Source organism: Mesitornis unicolor, unplaced genomic scaffold (assembly GCF_000695765.1).
Source record: "Mesitornis unicolor isolate BGI_N332 unplaced genomic scaffold, ASM69576v1 scaffold409, whole genome shotgun sequence".
In the NCBI taxonomy this organism is placed as follows: domain Eukaryota; kingdom Metazoa; phylum Chordata; class Aves; order Mesitornithiformes; family Mesitornithidae; genus Mesitornis; species Mesitornis unicolor.
Window position 1 is genome coordinate 72,956 of NW_010207998.1, and position 12,165 is coordinate 85,120.

Genomic DNA, 12,165 nt, shown 5'->3' on the forward strand with positions numbered 1-12,165 from the left:
CAGTGAACCCTATACAAAGAGCATGGCTTCTTGGCAACTCCCAGTTTTACCCTTCAAATATATTTTCATAGCCTTGGCACGTCTCATACCAGCAAACATGCTGTGAAAAGGTAGTAATAATGCATGTTTCTCAGTTGTTTCTTTTCTACTGCTGCCTAATGTTTCTGTTCTCCAAGAAAAACAAAGCTAGACTGAACGTTTTTGGAGAAAGTAAATGCTGTATTTGTGCTTCAGTTCCTATGATGCTATGGTAAGGATGACGTTAGGATATCACTGGGTTTCATGCCTTTGGGCTACGTGTAGAAAACCACTTCTGCTTTTTTTCAAAGAATAGTTTTCATGTAGCTCTTGGATATAGTATTCAAAGCAGAAACAGTGAGTTAAAAACAATTTGCTAACAACAAAAGTCTGCTTGAAGGAAACCATGGAAATTCATGCTTCGTTTCTAAAAAAAACCCACAAAAACAAACAAAAAAACACCCCAAAAATCAAACCAAACCAAAAACAAACCACAAAAAAAACCCACCCAACAAACCCACCCTTATTTAACTGCCTGTCAGACATTTGGATTTGGGTCCCACTGTACAAGGAGAGCAGGTAGGAACACAGCTATGGCATCCTTTGATCCCTGTCACTTAATTTTTCTAGCGCTGCCACATGAAGCTTTCCCCCAAGCATGATGTGCTGTGTAGGGGAAACTTCACTGGGTGTGGAGCACAGACCCAGTGCCAGGGTCACCAGGGAGCCCAGGACACCAACCCAGCAGGACTCTGCCAGGGCCATTGGAAACACAACCTGGCACTGCCAGGAGTGGGCCAGCAGCTGAGCTTTGGGGAGGCCACCCCCAAGGCAGGAGGCAGTTTGAGAGGACAGGGTTGTCGTTGCACATAGCAAAGCACCAGCAAACCCCGTCCTCACTCGACGCCTGTGGTTCATTAGGTGCAGTCCCAGCAGCTCATTAACACTCATTACACTCATGGCACACGTCACCTGCCACAAACTGCTGCACTTTTGGCTTGGGAGGGTACATTTCTGCAGCTTCAGAGTTGATGGCTGATGGTGCCGTTAGTGCTCCATGGGACGATGGGTGTCTCCATGAGGAGGGCCCAGATCCTGCCCCAGCTCCACTCACACACTGGCACCTTGTGAGGCCTCTTGTGCTCCAGGAATGGGCTTGGGGAGAGGTTGATGCAGCCTGCAAACCAACCTGGGAAGCCATCTGCGCATGCTAATTTGGTTTTATTCCTTCCCCACACTTTTCCCATAGCAGAAGTCCAAGTGACCAATGCCTAACACTGTGCTTTGGATTACTTGTGAAAGGCAAAGGGTGGGTGGGTATAGGTGATACTCAAGGCTTAGGTCCAATCTTAAAAAAAAAAAAAGGCCAAATGCCATTGCTCTTGTTATTTTTTCTTTGTTTTCCAAATACCCTGCTAGGTACGAGGGGCTGGCCCACACAGCGCAGTGCGATGACTATATTCAGGATCATGGTATAAACATCGGCTGCACGTTGCAAAATCTGACCCAGGCAGAATATAAGGATCTGAGCATTTGTGTGAATGGTTCGGCAGCAGCCACCTTGCTACGGCCGCTGTACGTCACCCTTCGCCTCCACAACCTAGGTAATGCTGGCACCAGGGCTCTGGGGACCCGCATGGCCACCACGCACCCGAGGGTCACATTTTGCACAAGGGATTTCAAACAAAGTTGTGTAACTGTAGATGGGTGGCTGTAATGTGTCTGGGTGGACTTCGCCCGCCCTTCTGGGTGGACTTCCAGCAGTGTTTGCAGGCGAGCAACGCCACTCTGTACCCAGGCGGGTCAGTGGGTGCCTCTGAGTGTTGCGCTCGGTAGTTGGACACCATTGGATATAAATGGTCTGCTGGAGAGATGGCAGAGCAGCTATGGGGTTTTCAGCTCTAGCAGCACTGCCGCAGAGGTGGCTTCATTTATTCCTGCTCGACCTGAAACCGTTGCTCCACTTCTGCAAGCACAAGAGAGATCTTTGGGCTTTATCGTTCAAACCAAGCAAAGGGCTGGGAAGAATTGCATGCAAGGTGTGATGGGGTCTGCCATAGCATGGCATATAACCCAATACACCTACTTGGTCTTTATTTTGGGCACTGCTGATGCACTTACCCACATGTAAATATCAGGAGGATAAACAGCTGGTGCCCCAGTTAAGCCACTGGGCTAATAAGCAAGATTTCTGAATTCAATTAGTGTTACCATGTCCTTCATGTGTGGCATTGAGCACCTGACACAAACCAGAGCCTCCCCTGGGATGCAGAGTGTCAGGCCAATGCTGCTGTGGTGCCTCGCTGCAGGGCACGGGAGGGCTGGCTGGCTGTGCTGCTGAGCACAACACTCACACCCCAGCATTTCCACATTTTCCTGCACCACAGTGCAGAGCAAGGCCCTAGCCTGGCCCACGTGTCAGGTTAAAATAACCCAATCCCCACCTCCAGCCTCAGTGACATCCTGCTTCTGCAGCATCGTCACCGATAACGAAGGGAGCTCAGAAATCCCACCAACAGGAACAAGGGGCAGAGGCTGGCGGGGATGAACTGAAGCCTTTCCCACCAGGAGCTGTTTGATTGCACCTCTCGACCTTCTCTCTCCGTGTTTCCCCCAGCAAAGCCCTCGCCCCCAGAGCAACTGGTGGTGTCCATGTCTGCGTCTGAGGAGCTCCACATGACGTGGAGCCCGCCGCGTGGTGAAACACCGCCCCAGTGCCTGGAGTACGAGGTCCAGCTGGCAGAAGATCGGGGGCAGGCCAAGGCTGCCTGGGCGGTAGGGACAACACACATGGGGAGGGGAAGGGGCAGGGGAGCCCTGCCTGATGGCTGGCAGTGGGGAGGCATGCCAGAAATTCGGGGTTGGCACTGAGTTGTGGATGGTGTGTTAGTTACCCTGTGCGTGGACTGTGCAGATGTTAGCTGATGCTGCTGGTGGGAAGCACCGACCCGCTGCTCCACCACACGTGCTCCTACTTAACAGCCTGACCTCCAGCCACCACATTTGCTTTGGCTGTAACAGATCCCAGCGCTGGCCCCTGAGCAATCGCTTTCTCAGGCCTCCTGCCTGTTATCTCAGAAAGCTGCCATCGCCAAAACGGAAAAGTTGTTGTGGTTTGTTCTTCAGAATATGGGGCAGAAATTGGTCCAATGAAGCTACAATTCTAACCTCTATAAAGAAGTGGCCTGGGACACAGTACAGCTTTTATGCATGGTGCTTTTAACTTGTGCATTATCCAGGTGCAGTTTTGATAGCAAAAATGGCAAGAACTAATTAATCACAGAAAACATCTGAAGGACATATTTTTTTCTTTAATTGCCATATTCTACACATGAGCCATCTTAGCTAATTTAATGAAAGGCTCCATAAATCAACAGGCATAAGTGGCAACATGCATGGTGGTCTCCCCCAGAACGTATGTATTTTCGGTAGATTCATCTTCACAATCATCTTATTGGGCATTAGCTGGTCCAAAACTATTATGAAATGATTTAAAACTGCCAAAATGTAATCCAAGGGTTTGCAGAGCCTGAAGAGTATGTTCAGAAATATCAAGTCATGCCAGAGAGCAACTGCGGTGGGATGTAATCCCTTAACATTTGTTCTCTCTGCTTTGTTTCTCAGTCTGTGTCAACCCAAATGGAGACTGCTTTAACAATTTCCAGAGCAAATCAAAGCCGCATTTCATGTGTTCGCGTCAGGGGAAGAACAAATATTTTCTGTGCTGACCAAGGCTTTTGGAGTGAATGGACACAGGAGTGTTTCCCAGGTATGAAACCCCAAGTAACCAGCGTTTCTTTTACATCCTTGATAAAGTTCATTTGCTGACCATGCGCTGATGGCTACCACGGGCATCTGCTGGTGTCCAGGACTGGAGATGGGACCGTGGTTTACTTACACTCTCAACCCACTCCAGCACAGCCATTCCCACAGCTTTGCACCTCCAGTGCACTTAGCAGGCAAGCCCAAAAATATTAACACTTCTGCACCAGCACCTTTCCCCACTGTATGGGGACAGCTGTGATGGAGATGGGACATCTTTGTGAGAGATGGCATGTGGCACTCAGAGTCTCTCTGCAGGTCATCCCCCTGGCTGCCCTACAGCATGGATCAGGGCCTTTGCACCCCATAGGCTCTATAGGGCTGCCCTCGTGTGCGCTGGCTCTGGGGCAAGACGCAGAAGGCAGGGAAGAGGCACATAGCAGTGGCTACATATATATGTATTACGTTTGTGACCTTGAAGGAGTATGTTACTGCATATGGTAACAGATACTTGGCATATGTTTTTAATAAATAGATAAATAAACAGAGAAATAACAGTAGGGTGACAAACCTGGACACATGGAGTTTGTGTCTGAGCCCAAGCTTTGTAAGAGGTGATATGAGCTGTTGTGGAAGCTAGCATTTTCTTATTTGCTATCATTTATCTTTGCAGTTCCCAGAAAAGAGGACAAGCAGCTATTTATCCTCATTCCCGTCATTCTGGGTTTGTCAAGTAGCCTCCTAATATTTATGTTGATTGGCCAGTGCAAGAAAAGGTAAGCACCAAGGCATCCTGTCCATGCAATGTGCTTTTATGTGGGTGTCTCGGACTACAGTTATAAATGAACCAACATATTCTGTTCTAAGACCCAAACATCCATAGATGCTCTAAGACTGGACAACAGTTTATTTTCAGGAAACAATATTGTCAGTGTGGCTTTTTCTGATATGAAATGCCTCACAACAACCCATAAACTCACAGCAGAGACCCAAATCCTGCTCAAACAAGCCCAGACTGCTTCTGGTAAGTGGACCAAAATTACTTGCCTGCACAGCAGCATAAATAATGCCATTATTTTGCCCCAGACCAGTCAGGCAGAAGAGATTTGTACTGGTTGTGTTAAAGAAGTGCCATTTTTATGGTCTAAGGCCTCATTCTCTTTGTGCTCCCATCCCAGTCATTTGCATCCATCTCAGTGACGGCACATGGGGAAAGCAGACGCAGTGGATGAATTTGCCCGTATCCAAATTATTGGTACTGATGACATTTTCTTCAGGTCTGAAGGATCACTTAGAGACAACTGATGCCCTGGTACTGATAACTATTATCTTTTCCTTACGGCCATATAGTTTAAGCAAGTAGGTAGCTTTTCTAATACACCTTTTGAGGCATCACTGATGAGGGAGAACTGACTATAGAAATACCTTCGCATTCACAGAATCACAGAATCTCAGGAGTTGGAAGGGACCTTGAAAGATCATCCAGTCCAACCCCTGCCAGAGCAGGATCACCAGACCAGGTCACACAGAGCGTTGTCCTCAGGGATGAATTAACACCTGTGCAGAGTCTGAGACATGCAGTCCTTCATCTTTGTTTTGCATCTACCTTTCAAACGTTTTGGTTCGTGAAATTCAAACTAAGTGTATATGCTAGCAAGAAAACAGTGGAAAGCAAATGCTTCCCATCTTGCCACTGGGATGGGGTGATGTGTGACAGGGATGCTGTAGCATGTCCCCAGCTGTCTCTCAGTGCTGGGAATAACAGTCTGTGCCCATTTCAGGTCCCCAGCAAGAAAGCCAGATGCTAACTCTGCTTGCAACTGCTGTATCTTTGTTTTGCATCCACCTTTCAAACGTTTTGGTTCGTGAAATTCCAAGTGTATATGCTAGCAAGAAAACAGTGGAAAGCAAATGCTTCCCATCTTGCCACTGGGATGGGGTGATGTGTGACAGGGATGCTGTAGCATGTCCCCAGCTGTCTCTCAGTGCTGGGAATAACAGTCTGTGCCCATTTCAGGTCCCCAGCAAGAAAGCCAGATGCTAACTCTGCTTGCAACTGCTGTGCCACTTGTGTTTGATGGGTTGCTCCGAGAACATCATCCCAAGGACAGCCGAGAAGCCTGGAGCTTTCTATACCCCATGCGGGTCTTTGCTACCCGCTGCCATTTGCAAGGCTAGTGGTTGCAATTCAAGTCCTCAACAGGCCCAGGAAAACATTGGAAGAGTTTTAGACTGGCTCTGGAGCAAGCTGTTTCAGATGTCAGGACAAGGGAGAAAAAGGCAGCAGTGGAAACTGCTGTGAATAAAGATAACACGTTGCTCTGGTTTGTATTTTCCTTGCTGTTGTTGTTTCTTGTAGAAATCTGTCACCAGGACACACCAAAGGGCAACACCTCACACACAACGCTAGCTACAAACACCGGCTTCCAGCCACTGTACCCCACCTTGTTCTCACCACCTCTTCCTACTCCCCAAACACTCAGCCTACTGAGAGCATGTAAATGCTGAACGTGAGCCGCTTGAGCTATTTATGTCATTAACTGATATGCCTTAGCTGTTGCAAAGCTGAAGTGGGGAGGCCTTGAGAGAGACTTTTGCTGTAAAAAGGCATGATCACAGCTACTGCAAAGGACAGATGCTGCAGAGGCACGAGGGTTACTCTGGCATAGGCAGTGTGGGAACTTCTCTAGGAAGTGGGCACTGGTAGCAGAATTCAATGAAGCACCCAAGATGTATTCAGCTGATGAAATTGCTGACTGATTTTTAAGGAACCATTCCCTATGATGACATTAAAAACAGAATTAAAAATCAGCAGTAGCTGAGACACTGTCCTCCAAGCCCATTCTGGTTTTCTTTTTGGTCAAAGAACTAACCAACTAAAACCCAGAGGTTCAGTGCGCTTTCATTACATCTGAACAACCCAGAAAACATATTTTATTGCAGAAGCATTTGTTCAAAATTGGAATTTCTAGTGAACAGTGTAATCTCAGGGAGAAAATCAAGTTTGTGTCAATCAGCTATGTAAAGAGCCATGCTAATCCAACCAGGCACGAAACAACACACCAAGTGCTGTCTTACACATCCAATTGCAAAATTATTCAGTATCAGCTGCCTCAGCTGCTAAATGGGCAATAACCCAATGTTATTTGGGGAGCAACCAAAGGAGGAAAGCACCAGGAAAAAAAAAGGTCTATGCAGAGACTGGAGCAGAAATGAAGTTTCCTGGCTGTTGTCATTTTGATGAGACACAACCTCTGCCTCTACGGTCTCCTGGGGCTTCTGGTCAACCAGCATGGGATGGCTTCGCATTTAAAAATATGTGTGAGCATGCAATGGGCATTGAAATACTGTGTTTTACCTTGATGAATGCAGCACATTAGAATTGGGGAAGGCAGCTGGGCTTGCAAGGCATGGACTGATAGGTGAAGGGAGCCATGAGAGAGGGAAGGAAAGCTGGGTTAAAGCTGGCTTGGCCCAGAAGTAGCCCTCAGCCTCAGCTCAGGGAGATTTGGCCTGCAGACATCTCCAAAATGTGCTCATCAGAGCAAGCCAAGGGGATGCTCGATTCATACAACAGGCCAGATGCAGGGCACGGGCACTTGGAGTGGGCCAAATGGGGTGGCAAACCTGATCTACTGGATGGGTATAACCTGGGTTAACATTTCTAGTCCAATTTTGTCCAAATAGAGGTAAGAAGGGAAAAATAATTAAAGAGAACAGGCACAGGTAAGAGGTGGCGAAGGAACAGATGTTGTACCTCCGCAGCTAGAACTCACCCCAAAAAAGATCAGAGCTATTTCAGTAATGGCAAAAAATAAAAGTTAGGCTGAAGCCTGCCTAGAAACCTGCCTAGTAACAGAGTGATAAATTAAGTACTTCTACTTACAGTAGGCTCCAGCTTTATTGGAGTGTTTAGGTGAGGAAAGCTGGGCTTGAGCTGGAACGGGACTTCCCACTCTCCAAACGCACCCCGCAGAGGGTCCTCACAGCAGCAACAAGGCACCCCCCCACCCTGATTTCTCACAGCATCACATCTGCAACGTGTGCAAGATTTAATTAGGATTAATTTAATTAGCATAGGTGGCCAGCGGCTAGTCCTTCCTAACATCCTGAACCTTGCTAGAATTTCACTAGTATGCCTTTTCTTCCCCCTGTGTTTATGGATCTACACTAACCACGTATTTCTTTCACACTGCATTTGCACTACAGTGGTTTAATTCATTTGCTGTAGTCCATAATTAATATTTTCAGTAAAGTGCTTTTTTCCTTTGGCATACTCTGCTCTTACCATTCCCAGCTCACGTCTGGGTTACCTGCTGTTCTTACCATCTTAGCTTCATGTGTCTTTGCCGAATACGCAGAGAACTCCTTGGCATACTCTTGAGTTCAGGGTCTTTTTTCTGTCTTTGACTGATAAAGTCTTAGAGCCATTTATTGAAGAATAAAAACCAACCTTTCCTACAGAGATTTTTCCCTAGAGAATGTCAATACTTGTCAAACATATTAAAGCACAGTCCTGTGCATGCTGCAGGGAAATGCAAAATCAATTTGCATCTGTCACATTCTAACCGCTTCTGGGAAACAGCAAAACAGGGAAGGCAAATGCCAAGGTCTCTGAACTCACAAAGTTGCCCTTCTTCTCTCCGTGAGGTCTAGTTTCAAACTGCCAACAAGAGAATAATTTGAAAAAACAGTTTACCTTCTGTTTCCTCATTAGCCAGCCTCATATCTTTTTCATGTTTCTGACTGCCCTCTGAATACAAGATTTTGAAGTGGTTTCAACCACTGCAGTCTGCCAACGGCTGAAAGACAGAAAGCAAGGCAGGCATTTCTCAGGAGCTCTTTACTCCTCCCGAACTTGAGCAAATGCAAAGGTAGAAGCTGTATCTCACCAGCTGAGGCATCTCTGCTGAGGGTTTCCATCTCGTACAGGTGCTGGAAACTCCATGGCCACTGGGTGTCAGCATCTGTGCTTGGACGCAGAGAAGGAGGGGAGCAGGTCCAGCATCTTTTCCTCCAGAATTCAGTATTTAGTGCATGAAAATTGAAAAGAGAGGACAATAGCTCTCTCACTGTAAAACAGATGAGTTTTGTTCTCTTAGTGTCACTCCTTCGCCCCACTGTTCAGTGCCAGGTATCATGACCACTCGTGCCTCCTGGCACTGTGGCCGTGGCCCAGCACTGCCGCACCAACCACGGCCGTGTCTCCCATGGCATGTGCCAGCCAAAATCAGCCTCTGCCCCTGCCCTCCCTCTCACGCTTGTGCCCCTGAGCACCCACAGAAATGCCCCATCGGCTCAAAGTGGGGGCTTAGCCAAGCGGGGACTGTGCCCCTCTGCGTGTCCCCGCCTCATCCTGGCATCAGCTCCTGCATCCCTGAGCCATTGTGGGCCTCGGCACCCATCCCAGGGCATGCACAGGCATCGGCACCCATCCTCGAGCCACTGCAGCTCTGGGGAGTACCTAGGTCTTGAAAAGACATAAAGAGGCACAGCCCTTCTGGCTTCAGCTTCCAGGTGTCGAGGCTTTGGGAGTAACTATTGATATAATGTAAAATCTAAAGAGCTTCATGGGCCACAGCAGGTTTGCAGCTCACTGCCTTGTGAGGCAGGACACATTTGAGAGCACTGTCAAGCTCTTTATGTCTATGTAGAAGCTGAATTTTCTCAGGAGAGTCTGTGGTTCTCATAGCTTCGAGGCAAACAAGTACAGCTGATGCATGTGCTTAACAAAACAATTTGAGGCAACATATTCTGGCTGAGCTGTCTGAACAGCTGAAATGGCTCTGCAAACCGTCTGTGTCAAGATCCTCTTCCCAGAGTACAGAGAGATAAAACAACCAGCTGAGAAACATGGCCACCACAAGGTCTGAACCAAAACTGAGTATTTGCCTCCCTGCCATCCTGGGCTGCTTGCCTCCTGAACTGCATCCCTGTCCAGATGAACCATGGCACTGCTCTGCTCAGGAAATAAAATACCATTTCAGCAAGTGTTATGTCACCAGATACACTTTAAAAAACAAAAAACAACCAAAAACCAACAGAAAACTAATTTAAAAATCCTAAATACGGCCTTGATATTTCCTTTTCTGATGGCACTGCCCAGAATACAACCTCAGTGTTTAAGCAGGTTTCACTCCATGGAGAGCGGAGTGTAGGCACATCCTTACGCTAGACAGGCATGGTGGCAGCCCTGCTGCGGTCTGTGATAGTCACAGAATCATTTGGTTGGAAAAGACCTTTGAGATCATCAAGTCCAACCATCAAACCATGTCCCTAAGCACCACATCTCCCCGTCTTTTAAATCCCTCCAGGGATGGTGACTCCACCACTCGACAGTGGACAATGCAGGCACTCGGCTCCGACGGCAAGGAGAGCCCGTGCAGCTCCTCTGGCTGCTCTGAGATACTGAGTGAGGCTGCACTGCCCTGCCCTTGCTGGGAGATGTGAAAAGTCACCCCAAGTTCCTGAAGCTGCCATGCTGGGATTTAAGCCACGGTTATCAGTGATCATCTGCAAACTATGTCTTGTCTTTTCTTGCCGGTGAATGGGCATGGTAAAGACACATCACCCCTTTGGTGTGCTTGGCTGTCCCACTTCACCAAAGCACCAGGGACTTGCAGGAGTCATTTTCATTTAGAACAAAAAATCCAAGTGATAAATATCAGGGCGTTTTCTTGCAAACCAGGGAACACTTCCCTTTAATATTGGGTAGGCCAAAATGTAATTGCATATTTTCTTTAATAGATGGACATACATGTCTTGAAATGTAACTAACTTCATTTTACACCACAAATTCATTAGGTAACCTGACAGCTGATGGTTTAAAATTGTTTTTGAAAAAGAATGTGCGTGATTTTGTTAACAATTATTTATCTGGCATCAATTTCAAAATGGAAAAATCAAAAGAAACATTTTCATCATATTTTGCTGTATTACTTCCAAAAAAGGAAAAAAATACTGTGCAAGTGCATAAAAAGTTATGTGATGCGTATGGGGAAGATGCCTTAAAACTACGGCAGTGTCACAATTGGTTTGCTAAATTTTGGTCTGAAGATTTTGATAGTAAGGATGCACCAAGGCCAATCAAAGTTGGTAGCAACAAAGTAAAGGCATTGGCTGACTCCAATGAGTGTTTAACAACATGAGAGATTGCTGACAATCTCAACATATCAAAAGTGAGTGTTGAAAACCATTTAAAACAACTTGGATACATTAGGAAACTTGGTATTTGAGTACCACATGAGCTCAAAGAAATTCATCCTACTAAGGACGTTGACATCTGCAATTCTCTTGAAACGTGAGGAAAAAGATCCATTTTTGAAACGTACAATAACAGACAATGAAAAATGCATCAACTACAACAACGATGAACAAAAAAGACCATGGAGCAAGCGTGACGAACCAGCTCAGAGCACTTCAGAAGCAGACACTCACCAAGGAAAGGTTGTGCTCTCAGTCTGGTGGGATTTCAAAGGCGTTGTGTATTTTGCATTGCTTCCAAGGAACCAAACCACAATTCAGACGTGCACTGTCGTCAGCTGGATAAATTAAATGATGCCATCAAACAGAATTGGTGACCTGTAAAGGTGTTGTGTTTCTCCATGATAACCCCAGGCCACATACAAGTTTGGTAACTCATGAAAAATGGTTGCAGCTTGGATGGGATGTGTCAGCACATCCACCGTATTCGCCAGACCTGGCACCATCAAACTACCTTTTGTTTTGTTCTTTCCAAAACACCTTGGATGGTAAAACCTTCACTGCTGAGGAGGATATCAAATCATTATTGGAACTAGTTTTTTGCAGAAAAAGAGATAAGAACTTTTTTGAGCACAGAATCATGAAGTTGCCTGAAAGATGGCAAAAGGTAATTGAAGAAAATGGACTATATATTGTTTAATAAAGTTTTTGTTTCCCATGAAAAATTTGCCTTTCATTTACCCAGAAAAAAAACCCCACAATTGCTTTTTTGGCTAACCCAGTAGAATTCACTTAACTAGATATCTTTATGATTTAAAAACAAACGAAGGATGGCAGAATGTTCCTCACTGGAATTCATGCAGTGGTGGAGAAAACACACATACCAGACAGACACATGATGTTCTTGGGAGACGAAGCTCTATATTTCAGGGCTAAAATCTGCAAACACATCAGTCCCTCCCCAGCCAGGCACAGGGTCAGGTTCAGAGCGCTCAGAGCTGCTTATCTGCCCACATTTGGAAAGACAAGTTGCACTGGGATGAACCTCAGATAAACTGGAGGTGCCGAGTGCCCCATGTGAACGTGTGCTGCTGTAGTGTCCGACCATCGCCAACTCCATCCTGCTTTGGATCTGCTGTTGATCCGCCTGTGTGCTGACCATTGCAGCAGTCCACAGCACGG

General features: G+C 46.5%; 1 protein-coding gene across 1 annotated transcript in view; it reads left to right on the forward strand.

Moving 5' to 3' along the window:
- The window catches only part of IL13RA2 (interleukin 13 receptor, alpha 2), a 13,031-nt gene extending 7,382 nt beyond the window's left edge, over positions 1-5,649 (forward strand). The window contains exons 5-9 of the mRNA XM_010192336.1: positions 1,438-1,622; positions 2,636-2,793; positions 3,643-3,787; positions 4,454-4,556; positions 5,562-5,649. Of these exons, the coding sequence (XP_010190638.1) occupies positions 1,438-1,622; positions 2,636-2,793; positions 3,643-3,787; positions 4,454-4,556; positions 5,562-5,649 (679 nt within the window). The remainder of the gene's footprint in view (positions 1-1,437; positions 1,623-2,635; positions 2,794-3,642; positions 3,788-4,453; positions 4,557-5,561) is intronic.
- The last annotated feature ends 6,516 nt before the right edge of the window (positions 5,650-12,165 follow it).